The sequence below is a fragment of the Leiobunum rupestre genome, chromosome 3, assembly GCF_980474605.1.
Source record: "Leiobunum rupestre chromosome 3, qqLeiRupe1.1.hap1, whole genome shotgun sequence".
NCBI lineage: Eukaryota > Metazoa > Arthropoda > Arachnida > Opiliones > Sclerosomatidae > Leiobunum > Leiobunum rupestre.
The window spans coordinates 22847163-22872798 of NC_143386.1; the positions used below are offsets into that span (position 1 = coordinate 22847163).

General features: G+C 33.4%; 1 protein-coding gene across 1 annotated transcript; it reads left to right on the forward strand.

Moving 5' to 3' along the window:
* Window positions 1-6240: 6240 nt before the first annotated feature.
* Window positions 6241-25225, forward strand: LOC149949831 (ABC transporter G family member 20-like). Its single transcript, XM_090169314.1, has 12 exons — window positions 6241-6430; window positions 12498-12612; window positions 14157-14278; window positions 15033-15183; window positions 16715-16869; window positions 18655-18856; window positions 19954-20130; window positions 20205-20576; window positions 21150-21327; window positions 22804-22922; window positions 23940-24363; window positions 24962-25225. The coding sequence occupies exons 2-12, from the start codon at window positions 12529-12531 to the stop codon at window positions 25171-25173; spliced, it is 2196 nt and encodes a 731-aa protein (XP_090025440.1). The 5' UTR covers window positions 6241-6430; window positions 12498-12528; the 3' UTR covers window positions 25174-25225.
* The last annotated feature ends 411 nt before the right edge of the window (window positions 25226-25636 follow it).

The window sequence follows — 25636 nt, forward strand, 5'->3', positions numbered from 1 at the left end:
GTTGCCGACGTATAATTTCCAATCAAAATGTCAAAGAGAAAATATTTGGAAAGATCATTCGTTAAAGAAAACTTATTCCTAAACAAATAAAAAAATTATTTTATCAGAAGTTCGTAATAAATCCTTTTCAAAGGAAGTATCCATGATCACCATTAATTTGAACCATGTACTTTTACTCATCGCTGATTCCATTGGTTGCCAATTTCAGGGAGCACGTGCTAATAAATTGTTCGAGACAGGCATATGATTTTGAAATTGGATTAGCAAAAATACCGAACTATACTTTTAGGTACTAGACTTACTTCGGACCATCGTAGATGTTTAAATATTGATAAAATAAAATTAAGAGCATAATATACTTGTTCAAGAAAATTGTTAAAGCTCAGGCGTTAAATCTGGTGAAATAATGATTTTTTCCAATGATACTTGTTATACCAATCCTTAAAACTAGATAAACAGCCATTCTTCAATTATTGTTCTTCATTATTTTGTTTACGTGCCTTTATAAAAACCTTCGTTTCACACAAGAATGCATTTATTCATTCTAAAAGAGAATGTCTAAGTTGAGAAGATTTTTACAGTAAACTACGTCTCTCCCCCCCCCCCAAAAAAAATCCGCCCGGTAGATCATTGGTTCCTTAAAAGTGACTTCTTCATAGGCCGGTGACCTTTTTCCTCTCTTGAAGTTCAAGTAAAAATAAAAGCATTCTCGGTTTCTCCAGGAAACTATGCGCTTAAGATTTTTAAGGTGCCATTTATGATTCTTGCAGATGCGGGAACAGTTAGACTCGGCTCCAGCTCAACATTAAGCTTTGTATCAAATATAAGTTCACTTACCTTCTTTGGTTATTTTTTAAGTATCTAAATTGTTGATTTTACGTGGAACTACAACTGCTTTCTCAAGAACATGACAAATTCACCAATCTCTTGGTTGAGATTTAATTTATTGGTAAGTCTATTTTTCGAGTAGGTGTCCTTCATTTGTATTCACGCCCTAGTTTCTTGAGCCTCTTCCTTAGACCAGCGGTTTCCAAAATAGTCCAAGAGCCCATGACAAAATAAGCATGTGATAAGGTACACGATGGGTCAAAGTATTTTTTAATAAGGTTAGTGATTTGTAACAAAGAACTGTTTGTCTTACGGGTCAAAGTGGGGGCTTTCCGGAAATACGAACCACGTGACGTCACTTTCGGTGACCTTGAAAATTTATATGACCTGATATTGGTATCATTCGATTGGTCTCAACGCGCTCTTACCAAATATCGCAAAATTAACCTTCAAATCTGAACCAAACGGCGTATAAGACTAAAAAAGTAATTTTGTCTTATACATGTAAATTTGGGAGGGGCTCGAAATTAGTTTTTTAGTCTTATACGCCATTTGGTTCAGATTTGAAGGTTAATTTTGCGATATTTAGTAAGAGCACGTTGAGACCAATCGAATGATACCAATATCAGGTCATATCAATTTTCAAGGTTACCGGAAGTGACGTCACGTGGTTCGTATTTCCGGAAAGCCCCCATTTTGACCCGTAAGACACACAGTTCTTTGTTACAAATCATTAACCTAATTAAAAAATACTTTGACCTATCGTGTACCTTATCACATGCTTATTTTGTCATGGGCTCTTGGACTAAAAGGTGTTCCGTGGGTCACCGGAGTTCCGAGACAGCACTGCAATCTTTGTTTGTGTCAAGAGTCTTTTAAGATAAGTAAAAAAAATAAGATGGGGTTCCGCTAGTATTAGCTGGATAATTTAGGGTTCCATAGAAAAAGAAAATTGGGAACCGCTGCCTTGGACACTTCAAGTTAAGACATATATAGTTTTCTGACGGAACTTCATATACGCAATTAAGCATGGCCGAATTAGTGCCATCAATTTATTTTGGTGATATAACAACTTAAATGATAAATTACATTACACCTTGCCAAATCTTTTGTAAAATGTGGAAAAGTTCAAATACATTTATTTCTTCTAATATTGTCAATTATAGTTATACTGAAATTTCGTTTATATGTTATTATAATAAACATTGCATTCAAACATTTCTATAACTAAATTTAAACTTTAAAAATCGTAACTTTTTAAAATATTGGTTTTGTTTGAGAGTGGGAAGTTAAAGCTTGCACATCACTTAAATTTTTGAAAGGCTACTATTTGATATACCATAGAAGCCTAATGAGTTGAGCAAATCAAATTTATTATTACATCTTCTAAAAAAAATTAAATTAACATTATAAATCATTTTTAATCCAATATTTTAACGTTATATCATACATAAACGCGCGGAATTTTTCATGATATTTTTAACATTAACAATCTATAGTATAGATAGTGCCTCGCGATGACGTGATTTCGTTTCCATGGTAACATTTTCAAAAGCGCCAGGATTTTAAGAATTTTCTGTTTTTGTCAGAGGTGGGCAAAAATTTGTGAGTGAATTCTGAAATGAACGCTCAGACCTTTTTAATTTGTGTGATCAAGTAAGCTAGTGCTCAATACTGGCGATGCTATTTTCTTTCTCTTAAACTGAACCAGCTCAGGCCGAGCGCCGTGAAATTATCTCAGTCACTGATCGTTCACGGTGCGTTGAGCGAAATCGGCTGATCGACACGCTAGCCTGCTCAATTTGAAGCGCCACGTCCTCCAGCGGCGGGATAATTCGTTCACTAGAAAGCGCTGACGGCGGGCTGAGTGAGATCGCGCCGAGAGAAGCGCTAGTTTTTTAACATTGGAATTTCTCAACGCACTGAGTGACTGGATAGTCTTTTTTCCGGAATTCGCTCACAGCGCGGTGAGAAAAAATTATACAAATAATATTTTTATTGTCGATTTTTTTATTCAATGCACTTTTTTGTGAAATAATTTATGAGAAATGAAACTTTTTTTCTCACAGCGCTTTGAGCGAATTCCGGGAAACAGTCAACCCCGTCGTTCAGTGGGATGAGAAATTCCAATGGTACGTGAGTGTTGGCATGTGGGTGTGGGTAAAAGTGTTTGGGATTATTGATATTTAAATCAACCACGATCGCAATTACCAGGCATATCAATTGGTTATGCTTTATGTCTTGGAGTACCTGGAAATGAGATAAGGTTAAGGGTTTTATAGTCACAACATTATTTACCAAACGTAAGAACAATTTAAATGAAAAATTGAAAATAGTAAATAGCAGTTTTCGACAAAATGGTGAAATAGTTACCCAAATTTAGATGAATTTCTTATGCACCAAACGGTGTTCGTCCAATCCCCCACCCCCGAAAAATAATGGTCGGCCCCTAAAAATCAAAGCACAAAGGGCTGCTAGCAGAGTTGGTCATATATTTTGAGACACACAACATACAGGGCCTTTACAACTAGGTTTTTTCTATTAAAATAAAACTATACCTTATTTGACAATCTCTTTTTTATAAAATCTGGTAACCAAATAAGATAAAAAATGTTTGATTTAACTAGAAATATATTGGAATGCTTGTCCTGGCCCAGCCCACGAGATAAAAAATCTCCTTTGCGCGTGCTCCCCTCTCACGTAGTTGTTTGTTAAGTTAATAAAGTGACGTCAAAAAAACCGTCCACCACATCGAGACGAAAATAAGCCGAGATAAGCATTCCAAGAAGAGCTACGGATTCCTGTCGAAACATATAAGCCGCGCTATGAAAAATATTTTTCTACTTGGTTTAAAAACTAGGAATCACACGTCTTAAAAATACGATCTGATTTGTCAAAAAAATATATCTAACGTTCCAGCTTTCAATTAACCTGGAACAACGTATAGCTTGCATACTAAGGCTAGGCGCCCACTGGCTCTCAGTTTCGTATCCGTCCTGCCTTCCACAAGGCATTGTCTCCGGTACAAAGCAAAGGCTTGTGAAAGGTGGGACGACGTTACGAAGAGCAGTGAGTGAGCACCTGGCTTAACTCATTCGTTTTAGTTAAAGGAAGTTTAAATCGAAAAATTGTCTGATATCATACTCTACGACGGGTTTCAAACTAATGCCAGTTATCGAAGCTGCTAATAAATCTAGTGGCAGTTATGTGAACTAAAATTACTATGTTGAGATCATTTTCAGCGTAGCTCGACGAGTATGCTACCTTCTCCTTAAAATTCATTGTTCTCGCATTATGGGGTGGCGGAGTGGTTAGCACTTTCACCTCGCAGCCAGAGAAGCCAGATTCGATTCCACCTTGTGACACTGGGTGAAAAACTCTGAACAACTCCTTCTGCGTTGAGTTTGCAAGTTCTTTCCCCATTGGTTTAAGGGGTTTTCCCTCGAGCTCTTCAGTTTCCCCTTACATAAATTTGTTGAGGTTAACGGTAATAGTTAGTGTAAGGAGCTGTTGGCTCGCGTGGCATGAAGGACTTGCCCCCACCCTCCTACGCATTGTAACCCGGCCACCTGAATTAATGGCTTTAAAAGTAGCTTGATGACTTGGATATTAGCCTAGCTGATTATTATTATTATTAATGTTTTCACTTTGTTATCACATTGGTACCAGGATTTCAAGGATCACCCCACTATTCTCCCTAAATATGAAAATCACATTCTTGATAATACGAAGCTATTGCTGAATAACAACCCTTCAACTGAACTAGTGCTCGGAATTGTTTATTCATTATCCACAAAATTTCCGATTTATTTAACAAAAGTTGGTAAAAAGAATATAATTTTTACGCAACCAAGCATTTATTAGAATTAAAGTGGTATTAATTTAAATAATTGTTTCTTTTGTTTAAATAATAGGCTTATCCACTTTCTATTATTTAAACATTTTACAATTATTATTCAAATATTGATTATTTAAATAAATATTATTTAAATATCGCCGCACTTATTTTATCCATGGATAAACGTTAATCGAACGCCGACCTCTAAACAGAACTGCTTGAAAATAATAAAATAATTTTAATTGTTAGAAAAAATTGTGTCACTTACTGGTGCTGATCAGTAGCTTTTATTGTACTACATCTTTACAACCATTTCGAGCCCCTTTCAAAAATAGTTTTAAAAGCCCAAGTTACGAAATTTTTAAGTGCATATTTTCCTCTCAAATAATTCGTTACATACAAAACATCGAAATTGTATTTGTTTTTAAAGTTTACAATCGATGTTAATTATGTACATTTGGCTCTAACGGAATCACTTCCCGCAAATATGAATGGTACTCGTAAATCACGTTTTCGGTTCTATCGCATCAAACGACCTTGAACTCAAACCGGCGAATAAAGAAAATGTTCGCCTGTCAATAGACAAGTAGACGCCGAATAACCTCTCGACGTTTTATACGCGAAATTTATTTAAAATTGAAAAATTAAGCTCGTACCAAAAGACGGGTACGGAGAACGTGCAGGCTGTACAAAATATATATACATTTCACTTCGAATTTGAAACGTATTTGAGATGATATAGGTTAATTGAGATTAACAATTTAATGGTAATTTAATCACACAAGGGGGTCGTTATAATCAAGGGAATGATCTGCCCCTTGAATGCGAGATTAAACTAGTATCATAAAACGTGTACGGAGAACGCGTAGGCAGTGCCGAATCATTGACAATTTCAAAATAGCCACAATATCTTCCTTATAACGTTTTAGTGGAGCGAAGGTGAGATCATGTTTATTACGAAATTTAAGAAACGTGTGTAGAAGTATCATGTACAAAGGTTATCCGCAATTGAAGCAAAAATTAAGCAAGTATGTAAATTTAATTTTTAGGGGTCGACGTTCGGATAATAAATTTTCCGTTCATTTCTTTTATATCCATATCCGAAAATTATCCCAATAAAAACTTATTTGTTGCGTATAAAATCGTAAAATAGGCGCGACTAATATCCATAAATAAACAGTTCATCGATATTTTTAGGATTCATTGAAATTTTGGCGGTTAATTTATCCGTTTCCCCGAGCTCTATTAATTTTAGAAAAACGAGTTTTGTTTTTCTATCAAGACAACCATTATAATAATAATATTGGGAATATGGTAATAAAATGTAATAAAAAGAACTTGATAAATGTAACAAATACATAAAACTGTAAAGATTTATATCAAAGGCCTTTCAATTGTCACTTGATTTTTGCTATAAGCTAGGGCGCTGCTCTAGAAAAAGTGGGAAGAGGTAGGTTAGAGAGTACATCTACTTTGTACGACAGGTGTTTGAAACGTAAACGTACGGCACAGCTTCCTCTCGCAGCCAAATTAATCCCTTTGTTTGACTACTGTTGTTTTTGTCGCCACGACAACGACGTCTGTAATGTATTCTTTTGCGCGCTCCGCTGAACATTAGTTTCGCGAATGTTGACGGCCGCCGCGAATAGTTGAAAGTTGCCCGCGGATCGTTTTCAACCCGATCAAGGGTTTCTGTGGCAGCCCTCATCGACGAACATGTACGATAGTGTCTGTCCGATGATACCGTTTGGCCGTGTCACTACGGTACGTGAATTTTTGAAATGATCTCCGCCACTTTTCATGTGAAAGTTAGAAATTATGATATTTATTTTTCTTTATTCTTTTATTAATATTTTTATGTATTTCTATATATTACTTATATTTGCCTTTGTCCATGGCTCAAAATTAACTTTTTTAAAGTTCAGTGGCGGCGGAAGGATTTTGTTACAGGGTAAAACTAAAACATGATATTTTGAAAATACCACCACCATTTACTGTATTTAACGTTTTAGTTAATTTAATGTAAACAGTTTTATAAAGTACCGATAAGACGCTAAAAATATGTCTACAACGAATGTGGATAATTCATTATTTCTTCATCTACTGCGCTTTTATAAAACAGGACTTTTGGGCAGTGGCGTAAATAATGACTCCACAGACCCCGCAATGCAAGGGGCCCCATTATGGAGGGGGTCTCCACTCGTTCCTTATAAACGCCACTGATTATAGGGGGCCCCGGAGACCTTAGCTACGCCACTACTTTTGATGGTTTTTGGATTAACAATTTAGAAACTCGAAATAACAATTTGCACATCCTTGATCCGTTTTCCCACCCCTGTTAGATTTATAGTAGGGCCTCTCTGGCAGCTGTTTTAGATTTTTGAAGGACAATTTATGTTTGATTAGTCGTGAAGCAGGAACGTATTGTAATTTAAAATATTCTACAAAATAAAATAAATCTTAATTTATAATATCAACAACAACAAATCATTGAAAAGCAAATTCAATTAAATGGAACATTTGTATGTATAATTTGGGAAATGTGGCACAAATAAGTCAATAAATTCTATCATTTGACATCAGTTTGGTCATATTATTCCAGCCCTATTGGACTATAACCATTTGAATCTGTGAATGGCATTACATAAAATTTACCAATTATTAAGAAACGGCTTTGTCTTCCCTTACATATACATTTGTCCGTATTTGGGGCTAGTTATTATTTAATAACCAAATATTTAGTTTAAAAGATCGCCATTATCCAGGCGAGATTGCTCAGACTATTTTAGTTTTTTTCATTTTAAGATTGAATTTACTAGATAAATATTTTAAAGGTCAAGATCGCCATTTACCAAATATGGACCATATATAAGAACAATAACTTGATTAATCAGGGTTAGTAATGGGTATTTGACCAAAGGTTTGATAGTACATTATATCTTTTAAAATTGTAATGTTTTTTTACCGATAAAAATAAAATACAGAACACCAAGCGGATAACACTAGAAAAATGTATTATCTACGTGAAAAGGCAATTTAATTTTAGCATAGAGTATTGCTGACATTATCCTAACAATAGTTTATTTCTTCTGAAATTATAAATATTTTTACTGAAAGAAAATAATATTCGGGAAAAATTTTCAATGAAATTGTTTGATTGCCTAAGGTCATAAAGTCAACCTCACTAAACGTAATAATGTATTAAAAAAATTAACACAAATAAATTTTAAAAGTGTACAGTCTGTTGTATAATTTTTCTCATAAGCACCCATAAATTTTAAAAGTGTAGTCTTTTTGTATAATCTTTCTCATAAACACCCATACATTTTAAAAACGTAGTCTTTTTGTATAATTTTTCTCATAACCTCTAATGAATCTTTGGACAAGGAAATTCTCTTAACTGTTCTTAGCTTTCTTCGATAACACACCGGGTTTTAAAGTGTTTTTCTGGTAAATGTCCATAATCTTTTAAATAAATTATATGTGCACTTTTGGCATTCCATTTTTAATTATCGCTCAGGCCATTTGAAATATTATGGCAGTTGAAGGACTAGATGATTGAGGAATTTGCTTCATTTTTTTAAAAGAAGTGAAACGTCATTTGGTTAGAAACTTAATTTATCAAGCTATAACAACTTTGAGCTTCTACTTGTATTTTTATTTGTTAATTTTCCACGTCAGTTGATTGAGATAATATTTTTTTCAATTTTCATTTCTGGTGCTGGGCCACAAGTATTTTGTGATAGGTAAAGACGATATCGCGATTTTACTGATTCATCGTTTCCTCACATTAGGTTCGATCTAAGACATGATACATTTTTTTTTAAATAAGGGTATATTTCACGACTCAATCGCTATTATTAAAAATAGGAAAAAGGTTTGAAGGCTTTGTATTAGTGGGTTGTCTAGCCACATTAATTAATGTAATTATATGTATGACATTATAGTTAAATAAATATAAACGTTACAATTAAATTTAGAATTATATTCTAAAATATGTATTATATCAAACTAATGTATAAAAATATACTCAAAAGATAATTATCTAATATTCTTATTTAATTTACAAATCCTCTCAATCTCTTTCATAATTTCAAAAAATAAACATTCGTAAATTTCAAAAAGCGGATTCTCTTTAGTATTTTGGGTTTAGTGGATAAATTATCCAAAAACTGCAATCGCCACAGAATGAATTGTTGTGGAATGTATATTGTAAGCTATTCGACTTCCCAGACAATATGTTCTTAGTTACTAGAGTGGTATCAGCATGCGTCAGAATATGCGATATTATGTTCTAAGCTAGCTAACATAAATAAAGGGATTTCTTACAAACGTACTCCCAAGCACGCACACCCGAAAATTTTAGATACGCATTTTAAAAAGAAAATAAGTTTTAATAACGTAAATGTTTCGAATATTTTTTCCTTATATTGTCGGAACCTCAATCTGCCAGTAAACAGTCAAAAATCTTGGGCTGCCTTACATATACCTGGTCATTGTTGAAGCTCATCGAAGCGTGCGGAAAGGCTTATTTATTTTAATTTGTTTGTCCTGCAAAAGCACTTTAAATTGTCACTACATTTCCTGTAAAATTTGTCAAACTAAACAGAAAAATATAAAAGAAATGACTCAATGAAATTAACCACACACGATAGAAATGTAGTTTTTATTTTTAAAACGAAAAATCTGTTTAGGAGTGCCACAAGGATTTTCATTGCATTCTTCACTAATTTCAGTAAGATTTATATAAAATATTTATACGTATCTAATTATTTAAATTGGTTTCCTATTATTTATATGTCCTAATGGTTAAATAGGGCGTCTTTTATTTGTTTACAACACGTTTTATTAAAAATAACTATTTTCTTGGTTTAGAAATGTGACGTGTAAATTCTGTACATGCTAAATGATTACAACCGATCTAGCCTTAATTAGTTAATTAAATTAAGTTTTTATATAATTTATGCCCGTTTTTTGATAACCTTTAAATATCTTTATCAACGACTTCAGAGCTTAGGAACAGATAACTTAAATTTTTAAAAAATAATTAAAGATTCAATGAAATAAGAAGTGCAATATTTAGTAACGCGTTTAAGTTTTGGAAGTTAAAAACATCAAAAAAAGGTATTATATGAAAAGTCATAATTTTTGTGAGTATGTCAAATGTCTGCAGAAACCCAAATTGTCAATAATTAAAATTTTAAAGATAAATTTTTCTGCAAACATTCTTGGTCAGATTCATGTTGTTAAAATTATGTACAAATTGTACATTTAATTTAATAAAGCATTAACTGCTCATTAGCTTTGTCATGTGCGAGAAGAGCTGAGTAACATGCGTGGCTATCATAGATAAAATGATATCCCCTTAGCGAAAGCATACCAACCATTAAGTCCCTTTTTCTGAAGTTTCCTGCGTTGGTTAATAACGCCCAGCTTGGGAGACTGGACGTTTCTTGGCCGATATTGAAGGCCGTTTCGCAACAATAATGTCGTTTCTCAGCCTATTATTCTGAAATGTAATGGCAACTTAGTCACACCCTTACAATTAAACCTTCTATTTTGAGTCGAAATGCCACGCCTTTTTGGAAATGACAGATCCGCTACTGACAGAATTGAAACAGTTTAAGTTCTTTTGCTGGAGTTTAATCTGTTGGTTGGAAACACTCGGCATTGGAGACGATGACTTCTTGAAAAAATGGCTGAAATAACTTTGTTCTATAAGGAATAGCTGTGGATGTTTTTGTACCTTTCTCGTAAAAGGGGGGATAATACTTTTAGTTTCGAGTTCAAAACCCACGCCTTCTAGAAAAATGGTAGATAACGTAAGCAATAACTGTATTAATTTTTAGACGCTTTTTAAAAAATTCTATGGTATCTAAGAAGAAAGTTTCCTACTGCTTAAAAACTGAATCACTGCTTCAACTTCACGGGGACTGAAATGATAAATGAAAACTAAATATTTAACACGAATAGTTTTATCATTTATGCGACAGTAGTTTTTTTTACTGATGATCTAAACGGGCACATCTGAACATAATTATATTTATCATCACAATATAATTAAAAACTATACGATCAACAGGAATATATTATATTTATCGCAAATGGAAACTATATTTGAGAAGCAGATTTCTCCACCAACTATTATGTTCTACCATATTTTCCCCAGCCTTTATTTACCACGAATGCCGTTATTGTATGTTTTCCTGCAGATGTAAAAATTAAAGTATTTTCGTCCACAATTCATGACAAAAAGCCTTTTTGGTTTTTTTAATTATCTGAATGCGGGATCGAGCAGTGACGGCGATCCCGTGGGGGCTCTGGGGCTCGAGCCCCCACAGGGAAATCCAAACGAGGGCAGAGCCCCCACAGAAATTAAATTGAGGAAAAATAGCAACCAGGGTAAAATTTATAATATCACTGCCTTTATTTGGGTCCGAATTCAGTCTTTTGACAGAAGTTATTTTGAGATTGCAGATGCGAGTAGCATTAAGATGATATAACCGTAAAATTGATTTCGATAGATTCGTCCAAACAGAAAATCGCCCCGTCGTGTACCCTATTTTACCTCAAATACCTTCGTTAAGTATGTGGCCACAAAGGGCTTAATTATCTAGCCATGTACACAGATATTTTTCTAAAGATATCGACTTAACTTTTATTATCAATGTAATCCATGCCGGATGAGATATTATAAACAACACTTTTAAAAATATATAGAAATTTAGAGCTGTACATTTTCTTGCTTCAGTTTTAAGTATATGCATTTTTGGATGAAAAAATAATGGCCCGGGCCCCCACAGAAATATTTTCCGATCGCCGCCGCTGGGATCGAGTGAAGTCTGTTGTGATTGAGTGGCGATAATGTGTCTATTTTAGTCCAGATCTCTTCACTGTGAAAATTTTGATAGAACTCATACGTCATTCTTTCGTTTCACTAATAAAAAATTTATTTATTTTTACATTACCTCAAAGTCTAGAACATCTTGGTATATTCTTAAATATTTTTTTGGAAAACTAATTGATATCTATATAAATAGTACTATTTGTGATTCCATAAACATTTGTTGATTCATATTTTATCAAATTATACAGAAAGCTATGAAATGCTTAAAAAGACTTTTAATTAAATTGTCATTTTTTCACACGATCCGTAAGAGTTACTCGAATTGGGAATAATACTGCTAGAATTACAATTACGATTTCGGTTGCCATGGTTCTGATAAGACTGTACGAAATTCGTCTTTATAATTAGGCGGTAGCGCCATCTATATTTTGTAAAGTTATATGGCTAAAAATAACTTGAGTTAAAAAGGATCGTGTTGACAGAATCAAATTATTTTAAAACAACTTCAAAGGTTTGTTTGTTACGAGTAATCAAACATTTCCATTTCGCATCAGATTCGCGAAAATATTCAATTGCAATATAGTTGCCACCACTAGAGACAGATGCCGCTACGGTAGAACGATAAAGTTGATAAAGTTTCCTTATTGAACGAAATTGGTCGAGCGCCAGCCAAATTTAGTTGTACCTCTATTTATTCCCAACTCAATGGAGTTACTAGTTGACAATTTAAAGTTACTCTGAAACACTGAAAGTGCTTTTAAAAGGAAGTTTTATTATTATATTTAAAAAGTATTCAAATAAAAACTCGCCGATATTCTATGGAGATTTTCCGTGAGAGATTTTGAAAGCGAAATTTAAGAGATTTTTAACTATAAGCTTAGTTATTTACTTACATTTAATAAGGGGAAAGTAAAAATATTTAAAGTCTTTTAAACTTTAAATGGTTAAATAATAGATTTCATTCATTTCTGTTTTGCAAAATAGTGCTTGACGTCAAAGAACGATAGCACCTAAAATGAGCAAAGGACAAGTGACTGACCATCTGGTGCAAAATGCGAACGTTTCTATTGTTCCAAAACGAGAAAACGTGCCACAATTGGTAAGCAAAATACATAATTTTTGTGAAAGCCTTACACATCAGGGGAAATTCCAGGAGAGGTTTACTAGCCTTGCGGACTATAACCGTTGTCGAGATATATTTTAGGTGATTTTCTGAAAATGAACCTTGACCGCTATTTCCTCCACCCCATAAGTATCTTTTGAACGAAATTAGTTAGAGCAATTCTGATTTTCAGATTCCTCTCCTCGCTATCTAGAAAATAACGTTAGCTGCGTGTCTCTATTTCAATTCGATTAATTGTTTCTCTAGGTCTAACAATTGGGGTCAAGGTCAAATTAGCACCAACGTCTCTATAGAGTTTCCAGAAAAGATAATTTTGCGGATCCATCTGAACTGGAAATACCTATTCATTTCGCTTTTAATTTAATTAAACCATATTTTACAAGACTTACTTTAGTATCGAAAACGTTCAAGAATTTGTTGTTATATGTAATAGCTAATTTAAGAATGTATTCATGTTTACGTGATGAGAGTTGTATTTAGATGAAGTTAAGAGAAACCACGGCTATGGACTGCATTGCAAAGAGTGATAAAAAACGCGAATAAATAGAAAAGTCCATAATGAAAAAGGATAAAATTTTACCTAAACCCTAAACAAATTTGAAGAAATTTAAAAACTCACAAATAATTCGTACCAATAGGTACTCGAGTATGCATAAAGACGCGAATCTTGGACCAAATAGGTCTTCCAGTAAAATAACTATATAAAAATTACTCAAATCGCCAGAAGTGTTTTGAAATTTTAATTTTCACTTTTCGGTTTAATAGTCACAAGCCAGATTTCGCGCACGGTACTGATGAGTCCCAATTAGGACGAAACCGGTCTATCGTTGGAATTTCTGGCTGTTTAATTTTTTTAATTTATTTTTCACTCAAAGATCTATTTGGTCCGAGTTTCGCGTTTTTGTCCGTTCGAAGACCTATTAATACGAGCTATTTGTAAGTTTTTAAATTTCTTCAAATTTGTTTAGGGTTCAGCTTTTTTATCCCTTTTTCATTATGGACTATTCTACTTATTCGCATATTTTATCACTGTATTACGATGACTTGCAGCGTTTAAATATCAACCTCAACAAACTGACGTGTCCGACGCGACTGAAGTGCACCTTTCCCACAACTCAACTTAGTCATTTTCCCTAAGCAAAAATTTAATATATTTTTGTTTAATTATTAATTGAAGTAGTTAGTTTTCAATGAACTTAAAATCAATTTTTTGGTGCCATTCAAGAATTTACATTTATAATGGAAAAAGAACTGATTCTTTAGCATAGTTTTCTGTATAAAACGTCGATTTCCACCTAAAGCGCGAACGAGCCAGAAAAATAAAAAATATTTAAAGAAATATTAATTTTGTTAATAGACAAAATACGTAGTTTTAGGCATAAAATTTAAAATCATGATTTGAATATCTGCGAAAATTCATTTTTTTCCATCATTCTGAAAAGGAGACACATAAGCACCTTACATATATATAGTTAAAAACATCTAATTTAATTATCCATCCTTGTTAATAACTGTTACAGGAGAAAAGTGAGGAATTTCCTTATGTCATTAAGGTCGTTGATGTTTCATTCACTTACGAGAAGCCGTCCAAAGATCTTTACGTTCTCAAGAACCTACACTTTACCGTATCCATCGGAACAATGTAAGCGATCTTCTTAAAACCTAAACATTGTGAAATAAAGAAAAATCATTTTTAAACAGTGAAAAGGCACCAAAATGCATAAAATTTTGTTTCGAAGATTTTTACTTATATATTTATGTTAAAAACATTTATGTTTTCAATCCGAGTCTTGGGCTAGATCATTTATCCCTTTAACCGAGTATATGTCAAAAACATTTGACCCTTTAATCCAAGTTCCTCATAAAAATAGGTGTTCTTTTAATCCAAGTCCTTGATAAATGGGGTTGCCCCTTTAATTCAAGTAGTAGATAAAAGTTGGTGTCCCTTTAATCCAAGTTATTTATAAATGTAAAGGTCCCTTAAATCCGAGTATTAAAAAAGGAGGTGTCCCTTTAATCCGAGTATCTATTAAAAGTAGGTGTCCTTTTAATCCGAGTTTTTGATAAATAAGGTGTCCCTTTAAAACGAGTCTCTCTGATTAAAGTAGGTATATCTTTAATCTGATTCTCTAAATTAAGTAGGTGTCATTTAAATGCTTGTCTCTGTTAAAACATAATTACTTTTTAACAATGTCTCTGATAATAGATAATTACTTATAATCTTTGTCTCTGATAAATGCAAATTTAAAATTATATTGTAAATAACATTTGATGGTGACGTATCAATTGTCATAATGGTCAAGTCTGGTCCCATTTTTCATTTATTCGTTAAAGTTATTTATTTTTGAAACCACGCTATTACCGATTACGCTTAATCTTTTTACAAAAAAAAATAGTTACGCTTTATTGGGACCCAGTGGATGTGGCAAAACAACTATTTTGAAATGCATCACGGGTAGCCTGCGGCCCAACGAAGGCAGTATCATCATTCCGAGTAACTCCACAGAATTCAAGGTTCCCGGTAAAGGAGTTGGATACATGCCACAAGTAAGCATTTTCAAAATTAAGTATTATGTAATAAAAAAGACCAAAATTTCGTTTTAAAGGGAGTAGAACCCTCCATGTTCGGTAGGGTGCGTCATAGCTTCTCTCTTTTCTCGCTCATGGCGCTAGTCTAGAACGATAGTAGAAACACCCAAAAAACCTTTCTATATAATACTACTTAAGTGCTTATTTACTTTTGTGCATAGAGAGGCAGAAGGTTTGACCTGATTTTTCATGAACCAGGGAGGCTCATAAAAGGATTATCTGGCAAACCTGCCAACCTAGTTGTCTGGATAAATAGTGGATTTTTAATCAAAATCCTACTCATTTAACGGTTATAGTTTTATACAAACCATTATAAATAGTTAATGAACTATATCTCATTGATTTTGTAAATAGTTCAGTTATGGACTTACTATATTTTGAAATATAGTATCTTCACGTAGGCTACCTAGGCTTCATTTTAAAAATCGAGTTTATGGGTGACGCTTCAGAAAGTACTAATCAAATACGAATGAGCATAAGCTAAATTTTTAAACCAAGGAGTAAATAAGTTGGCAAGTCCTACTGAAGTAGCGCTAAGTTGTCTTTGCCTGTTTAACTAGGAATTTATAGAAAGGTCTATTCTTCTATTAGAGGTAGCGTGCCCACCCTCAAGAGGTTTTCTCACTTGAAACCTTTATTGTTTCGTATTTAGTGTTGATTTTTTAAATGCACCCTTAATTAACATATAAACAACAATACCCGAGCTATAAATTAATTATTTTCATTATATTTTGGATATTTATTCAAATATAATTTCTTAATAATGAGGTACGTGGTTTGAGATTCACGAAAGCCATTCTAGTAGATATGAGAAATTAAAGCACTACCAAGCAGGGAGACTTTTAGTGGGGTAATTCCTCAAAAACCACTGTATTTCACCTTACGTATAACACGTAGTTAGAAAAATGAGGGTAGGGAATTATGTGCTGCGCTATATTCCTGATAAGATTATACTCCCTTTAAGAAAGACTTAAAGGTATGGTAGGTGCAATTCAGATAGAGGCGCGGTTTTTGTATGATTCAAGGTGTAAATGAAATTTTGACTCCGTATACAGTACTGTGTATAAGAAATATCTTTCAGGCATTTTATTTTCCCAATTCGACTACCAGGTTTTTTCCTTTTTCGTATTTCGACCCTATTGCCTAAGCAACGACAATGTTTTTGAATTCAAGACCTGCATGCATACGGTTTCATTATAAAAAATTGGAATGTAGTTAACGATTTGTTTAGTTTCTTTTAAAACGTTTATTCTCAGAGTAAACCAAAAAATTAGGACTCATTTCATAAATTTAGCGCCCACGCCTAATTTTTAACTCTTAAATATCGTGGATTACCACTAAAAGACCCTTATCCCTATTTTAGATTTAATTACAGCTAGATATTGTACATTAAACATTTATATGAAATAACATGAAATTTGAGGCAATAAATATTTTTAAAAACGTTGGTTTTACAAGAACATCATTGGTTTTTGTTCATCAAACGCAGAATTTATCACTTTTCCCGGATTTAACCATACAAGAAACGCTTTGGCTTTTTGGACGTATTAACGGTATCGAATCTCACCTTTTACAAGGAGAAATAAACCAATGGAGCGTCAAGTTCGAATTACCGCCGGGGCACCGATTAGTCAGAAACCTCAGGTAATTCAAAAGAAAACTATTTTTCCATTATGTAATAAGTACTATCAAAATATACTTCAGCCTTTAACAAAGGAATTTTTCTGGAGAACATAAATAGCTTATCTTTATTAAATGGGAAATTTTATCTTGAATATGAAGATCTGCCCTTTCAAAAATTCGATATTTACTTTAAAAAGGTTTATCTACAAATATTCTAAAATCATACCGACAGGGCGATTTCAACCTTAACAAAGATGGTCTCGATTTTAACATTAAGAAATTGGACACCCTGATCTACAGAAATGCATATAAATAGTTATATACTTGACGGTGAAGGCCAACCCTACAGAAAACCCGGAGAACTAAAGATTTTCAAGGTCGAAATAACCGTTTATTTAAATAGTCGTTTACCAATATATTTCATTATTTTACCAAAAGCAAAAAATCAGTATTTTCCTTAAGACATAGTTAAAGAATAAAATAAAAATTATCCTTTTCGGGAAACTATTATGGAAATAATTTTAAAAAGAGTTTCGCAAAATTAATCTTTAAATTTTATGATCGATAAGTTAAGCACGAAGAGGAAAATAAAAATAAATATGGCTGTGGTTAATTGCAGTGTCCAAATTAAAATTGAATTAGATGTAACGCATTTCCTTGTCATTTTCTGTGATATTTATCAATGGCATCATGTTTGTAGAAGGCGGGGCACACACATTCTAAAAACAAATACCAAAAGTACCAATATGAATTTTTACACTTATATAACAAGACAGAGCTTAATTAGTATAGTGCTCAATCGTTCGATTTGCACAAGTTTAAAGGAAGGAATTTTTTCTAGATGGGTCCAGTCCTAATCATAATAATAATAATCAGCTAGGCTAATCACCCAAGGTACCACCTTAGGCCCAAGTCAACTAGAGACTTATTATGCCTTTAAACAGGTGGCCGGGTTACAACGCGTAGGAGGGTGGTGGCAAGCCCTTCATGTCAAGCGGGCCAACCCTACAGTAGCTATTACCGTTAACCTCAACAAGTTTTTATGGAAAAAGGAAACGGAAGAAAGCGGGGGAAAACCTCTTAAAACAGTGAAGAGATAGCTTGCATTAGCGTGCTCACTAGGTGCAAATTGAAAAACACACGTTTCAAAAGCCAAGTTAACACTAGGCACTTTGGAACCGTTTTAAAACTGTTTCGAACGAGTAAATTGTAAAATTTTGCTTTCTATTGTATTTATCGTATGACTATTAATACAGTTGACACCGAAAATGTTCAATATTATTTTTCGAAACCGTTTAAAAACTGTTCCAAAGTGGCTAGTGTGAACACGGCTTAAATGAAATAGGTTTTCCTGCTCTATAAATTATGCAGTTATTTTTTTTTTAAATGCAATCTTATGTTATCTTCGAACAGCCTCTCACGCCATCTCCATTTAACTTAATGATTTGAATTTGTGACAAGTCGCCAAGTATATAAATTTCATTATTTTAAGTTATTAGTTTCAACTTTTAAAGAATTTAACAGTCCAAAATACATTTAATCCAATTACATACAATACATGAAATTATACTGTTTTCCGATATCGTCAAAATTACTCGATCAAATCTAAATGGTATTCAAATTGGATGTGTCTTGATTTTCTGTTGGATCTAAATTTGAACACTGGATCAAACCATTTTCGTAAGCTCCAGAAACTTTACAGCTTCTACTTTTTTCAACAAGCCTACCACATCATCCGAATTGAGTTTATTTTAACAATGAACTAGATACTTTGTGAAATGAACTCGGTATATTTGACTGTTTTAGTGGCGGTCAGCAGAGGAGAGTGTCTTTGATTTGCGCTTTCCTTCACGACGCTCCACTCCTGATTCTAGACGAACCGACTGTGGGTCTCGATCCACTACTGAGGAAAACTATCTGGGAGTTCATGGTTGATTTAACGACAACGAAGAAAAGGACGATTCTGCTCACAACCCATTACATTGAGGAGGCCAAGGACGCTCATATGGTTAGACCGAAAACCCTGAAAGTTTAAGCGCGCCAAAAGTAGTCAGTCTTTGTTTGTGTTTACACAAGCAAAGACTGGCTGCTATATTAACTTAGTTAAGTTTAATTTTTAAAATTTTAAATTGGGAATATTTTGATTAAGAAGAAACGTTATGGCTATTTGTATGCCTTTTTGTTTGTTTTTTTGAGCTGGCTTAAGGCTTCTTTGGTGTTGATTGCTCCGACAACCCGTCCCTTTAAACAGAGGTGGCTATTATGTATTTGGGTTGGAGTTTGAATACAGACATGTCATGCTTTTTCTCATTCCGATAACGACTTAAATTTTATAAAATTAATGATAAAAGACGCGGCTTATACTTCATGGTTTAAAACATTAATTTAAATTTAAAAATAAATAAATACATGTTTTAAGCCATGGAGTATCAGCCTTGTCTTTTATTATTAATTTTATCATTCTAGCCATTGTTAAAAATTTTTACGTACACGATTAATTTGGATTTTTCCTATTAATTACACATTGAGCGTCATTTGCAACGACATGTGTGAGAGTCCTCTGACAGTGGATTCCTGCTTCTTTTCCTTATTGTTGTCGTCACATGTTAAATTAAATATATTTTCGTAGCTTTTATTTTTTCCGGTTTTTTTCTGAAAACTAAGTTATAATATTTAATTCTAAAGGTTATTTCTTTCCTCATTCTCATTTTTGGCTCACGATAGCTTGAAACGATAATGGTTTGTATGTGCCAAAATGTTGTGGAACAGATCAAATTAAATGACACTTAAATTTGTTAACAGTTTATTTATCACGTGGTGAAACTTAACAGTGATATTGGTTTTTAAACAGTTAGGTTGATTTATTTCAATGACCATAGGATACCATTGTCTAAATTTTTTTACAACATCAAAAACATTTTGTTCCAAAATATTGCGTTTCTTCGTATTTAAATTAGGGTGCAATTACTATGGTTTTACTTTATAAGATACCATTGCTTCGGTTCTGTGAACTTCGGGCTCGAGAACTGGAAAACAATTCCATTCGAGAACTGCTAAAAAATTAAAATATCTTTGAAATATAAATTTTTGGCTTTATATCTTAAGGTTGGTCTTATGCGAGAAGGTAAAATGTTGGCACAATCAAGTACGTCCGATTTACTAACTCAGTTTAACGAAATAAGTTTGGAGAAATGCTTTTACCGAATTTGCGTATCGGGGGAGGCAGACATTGAGGCCAACAAAATTGGAGATACGGCAGATCCTGAAAGTGCAACATTATTGGTAAGATTAACGCTAAATTCTTCATTCACACTTTTAAATTTCAGATCTTATTAACATTTTTGATAATTTTGCAGATACGTCCCAGTGACAAACAACCGTCAATTAAAAATTCCAACGATGAATTCGACAATAGAAGTAAAGGTGCATCGAGAAACGCGACGTGTGCGGTGACCGAGACACTCGTGTCTTCTAACGTGGAATCAGAAATTAAATTTGTGTTGAAGAACGTCATACCAACGTTACTTTTAAAAAACTGGAAAGTGTTGAGACGCAATCCATTTCTGTTTTTCTTGCAATTTGCCTTGCCCAGTATTATAGTGTGCGCGTGCGGGTTGTGCATTGGTGGGAAAGTTAAGGATATGGGGATGGCCGTCGTCAACGACGAAAACCCATTGGATCTCAGTCAAATATTCCTACAAGCGCTCTCTCAACATCGCATTTATCAGGTCAGTTACTATTTGCAACAAAATTTCCGTTTGAAGCTTCCAAAATTCAAATGTCGCTTATAGTTAAGCCTCGGTTTCGCGTCAACATACGGGCACCTCTTTTTCCGCCATTTTCTCTCAATATGACTTCCATTTTTCTTCACCAAGCAGTTCCTATTTTTAACCTTTTGAGTAAGAAGTGTCGAGAGCTTCTTTTGCAATTTGAAATATGTAGATATATTATTCATTTATGGCTGAACGTTTCTAAAACCAACCATTTTATGCAGTAAAATAACGTGCATTTTTACGAACCTTGACGTTTTTCTACTGTTGCGTTATTATTTCATTTAAAATATTTTAATATTTTCACTAGATATTCTGTTAACGTAGCACCACTTAGCTAAAAAACGACCTTCTATTTGGCCATTTAAAAAGTGCCAAATTAAAAATAATGTTTTTGCTGTAACATTTATACTATCAACGTATAACAAACCTGGTAGAAGAGTTGCGAAACAAAGTCAAAACAGAAATGCGAAAAAAAAGCACACGATAAGTTTTTTTTTTATTGAAATAATTAATGTATCGTGTTTTCAGAATCCATTCTCAAATATGAACTCTGCGATTGATTCCGTGAAAGATGGAACGAATCTTTTGGTGCTGCACATCCCGGAAGATTTCACGGTGTGTTTCCGGAATCGCGTAGAGCTCGGAATGGCTACACCTGCTTTAACAGTCAAGTGCGCTTCAGTTTACCTTCATCAAGATACAACCAGTAGGTATTAAAATGAATAGTTGTTATTAAGACATTAAAACTGTATCAGTAATTTTCCATATAGTAGATGTGCACTATGTTGAATGTATCACGTTAATGATCAACATCCGGAATTTTTGTAAAGATTATTTTTGGTTTATAGATTATTTTTAAACATGGAACTTTTTTCAATAACTAAGAAGAAAAACTGACCCAACATGCCTCAATTTCATTGATTTAGTACACTGCCAAAAGGCATGTGGCATAATGATGATTTGGACGAGCTGTCGGGGGAAGGAGCCAGTGGCGTCGAAAAAGGGGATTTAGAGTGTGAAGCCTGGAAATTGTCGGCTTATGTTTAAACCATGCACGAGAGTTAAACTATAAAATACTCTTTATTAATAATAGTATATATATTTACCAAGTTTTACAAAGCATGACAACTAATAACATTCTCTAGAAGAGTTAATATAAAAGCCTTGACTGGGTAGGTCGCACTCCGTAACCCAAAAGGTCTGTACAGTGTCCCGACGTATCTTATATAGCGGGCCCCTCGTATGACGCTACCGATCTCCAATCTAATTGGCTGGAGAAGAAAGCCAGCAAAGAAATCTTTGCGGACTCACTGTAGTGAAATAGTAAGCGTCACCGATAACTTCACCCCGCTCTTAACCCTTTGGGTCAGAGGTCGCCACTTTCGGAGAATTCCAAAGGTGGACGACGCGAGCGAGGATGAGTCATCCCTTTCTTCCCCAGCAGCGTTGGCCCAAAACAACGAGAGAACTCTCAGAAGTAAAGGGAAAGGCTGTTAGGGACAAAACCTACATTTGCGGATGCATATGCGGGCTTTACAAGAGGTACATTGTACCCTTCTAGATTTCAGGAGGAAGTTTCATTTATTTCCCTTCCAAATATTTCATAAATCACATTTTAATCTCAAACTTTCCAAAACCCTCAGATATAATAATTATATTTTACATAATTTATAATTATATTAATATATTAAAAATAAGAAAAGTAATTTAATTAAATACGGAATTAGACTCGCTTTTTGCTAAACACTGCTCTATTGTCGTGAAAATTACTAGAAAATATGCCTTAAAAATACATTATTTTATCGGAGCGCTGTAGGTTGCCCCGGGCTTTTACTTCTGTACTATAAAAAAAATATTAATTATGTGACTAAAATTTAGTGAAATCGAGTACTAGACCTCATTTTGATAACTGAATAAAATGTATCAATTAAATATAGGCGGATATAATGTGTTTTCTACGTCAATGAAGAAAGCGAGTACGCGTTCGAGTCGATAAAGATTTAGAAATATGAAGTTTACGTGTGAAACGCGCGAACCAATAATAAAGAAAAGCATCTTATACTTTTATTATATCATTGTTTTTGAAACGCCTTTTGAAATTCCGTTATATATTTTCCAATCTATCCAGATCTTCTAGCCTGACATGAATGAACATTTTGAAATCTATAAATATTTTTAATAGATCAAGTTCTATCCTTGGACGTACAAAACACAATCATCGACACATTTGAAAGGTTTGAAATGGACTTTATCAGGAACTTTTCCGATGCTTCACCTCTGGTTGCTACATTACCTATCAGGGTACGTCCAATTAATTAAATACTGGAACAGATACCTGCATTGGCAAGCCTATTTAGTGTACAAACTAGTGTAAAAATCAATTGTTATTTTTTTGGCTACTTTTGCCAAACATATAACAGATTGTGTTTATCTTTTCAACCCTTTAACCTTTTGTTAAAACATTTCAGTAACGTTACCCAGAATATTTTGATTAGGTTTATACGGATAATGAAATTGAGCTTTGTATTTGTTCAATAGTGAAGTTAAATGTAAATACATCTTAGGCCTAAGGTGGTGCCTTGGGTATTAGCCTAGCTGATTATTATTATTATTATTATTTAGTTAAAAAACAAAATTTGACCACATTTAAGTCTTTTCACCGAAATTTGAGCTAGTTTTAATAATGTGGTAAACGGCCTTTATCTAATTTTAAAGAAAAAATAACTTTTGACCTCCGAGTTTTAAATTGACTAGTTTTTGGCATAACACAAAAAATATCATAACTTAAAAAAATATCATAACATAATAACACAAAATAATATCATATAACATAATAACGTCATATAACATAATAACGTCATAACATAACATTGTCATATCATATCATAACATAACACATCATAATACCATATAATAACAAAACATAGCATAATATCATAAAATAACATAACATAATATCCTAACGCCACAATTTATCATAACGCAACATAATATCATAAAATAACAGAATATCCTAACGCAACAATTTATCATAACGCAACATAATATCATAACACACCGTACTATCGCATAACATAACATAACATAACATATCATATCATAACATTTTATCATATAATTTTATCATAACGCAACATAATATCATAACACAACCTAATGTCATAATATTATATCATAACACAACATAACATAATATCATAACATTATATAAGACCACAACATAATAGCATAACATAGCATAACAGCATAAGACCTTGCCCTGGAACAAGAAGTAAACTGGTCAGTAATTCTAATTCTAGCGAGTTCATCTATTTTTAGTTTGTGGAGCCGATATACGGAAATAAGGACATGCGATTCAGCGAATACGTCACGTCTTCGGTGTTACTGACCAGCAGTCACTTTCTGGCAACGGCGTTGACTGGCATCAACTTGATAATGGAACGCCAGAGTGGCGTGCTGGAACGTTTCGAAGTTTGCGGCGTCACTAAGACTCAAGTGTTTTCCGCTCAACTCTTGACCAACGTAGTGGTTGTCGTCTTTCAAGTGACCTTCATGCTACTGACCCATTTCATACTATTCAGCACCGTCATATACGGATCCATCGTTCTGGCTGTTTCACTCATCGTCCTTCAAGGCATTTGCGGAATGCTCTTTGGATTATTCATTTCAGCTATTGCCGCCGATATCACCACAGGAATTCTCGGAGGCATGGGCGTTTTATTACCAAATATAATTCTCTCTGGTAAGTATTATTTGGAAACTCAATTACCTAAAAAATGTTAGTATTCATAAGCAACTCAATAGAAATTATAAGTATTGATAAGAATATAAATAACTTGAAAAATTTAATTACTCATAAACCAAACCTTGAAAATCTAACTTCCATTAATTTATCTTCAAAGTTTGCGAATATTTATTTTCGTAAAGTAGAATACTATAACCAAACTGGCTTTTTCGGTTTCTCTATTTTATTTTCCATCTACCTTGCGAGTATTTAAAAAAAAAGATTATCGTCACTCTGCGTCAAATCTGTCCTACCAAAACCAACCTCAAATTCTTTAGAAAATCATGTACAGAAGCATATTATTTGAGCATTCAAAATAGTTTTAAGTGTGAAAACTATAACCACTATAGCAATAAATCGATCTATTGTTGGTTTCGGGTTGAATCAAGTCTGGGTTACTTCCAACCAGACCGGACTCGACGGCCAGCCTATTAGGGGTTTCTAGCGAAAAATAAGTCTTTTGACTTTTCATTGTGTCATGTAGATACACTTCTTTCTACATATATTAAGGTGTGTAATTTAATACTTTTTTAACTTTAATTTATATTTGAAATAGGTTTCATGTGGCCGATAGAGGGCATGCCTCCCATTCTTCATAAAATAGCTCATTTTATTCCAGTGACGCAAACGAATGAAGCGCTCCGTTCGGTTATCTTGAGAGGTTGGGGACTCGAATATTTTCAAGTGCAAATGGGACTGTTGAGTGTTCTTTTGTGGTCGGTCATTTTCCTGACGACATCTTTGTTTATATTTCGGATCAAGAAATAAGAATTTGATTATGTTATTAAAGATTAACAGTTAATTTTATTTTCAACCATAACACGAGTTTTATTTAAAGATAAGTTACATGGGTATCAACATAAAGATACACACTTAAACCTATAAAATAATTAAGTTCGGCCCACGTATGGCGTGCTAACTGCTTACCAAGGTGAAACAGAACAAAATATATATGTGTTTTTTAATTTAATTCAAAAACCGAGGGTGCGAAAACTTTACAATTTTGTGTACAAGATTTTCAAAATTATTTCCAGTTTTATACCGATTTCGAAGTTTTATGAATATTTTCACACCGAATTTATGATTTTTAAATTGAAGCCTCTTTTGTCACTGAAATGTACGGGAATTTGACCGTTGAATCCGTAAAAATAGATGGAAATTCTTGATATTTAACTAAGTTTAGTTAAAAAGAAATTGCTTTTACTTAAAATTTATTCCAAAATTAAAGGAT

Bases quoted from the DNA above. Each gene is read 5' to 3' on its own strand.
- LOC149949831 (XM_090169314.1), top strand. From the start codon at position 12,529: ATGAGCAAAGGACAAGTGACTGACCATCTGGTGCAAAATGCGAACGTT. The intron at 20,131-20,204 runs GTAAGATTAACG...ATAATTTTGCAG, and splicing joins CTGAAAGTGCAACATTATTG to ATACGTCCCAGTGACAAACA. The intron at 22,923-23,939 runs GTACGTCCAATT...ATCTATTTTTAG, and splicing joins TTGCTACATTACCTATCAGG to TTTGTGGAGCCGATATACGG.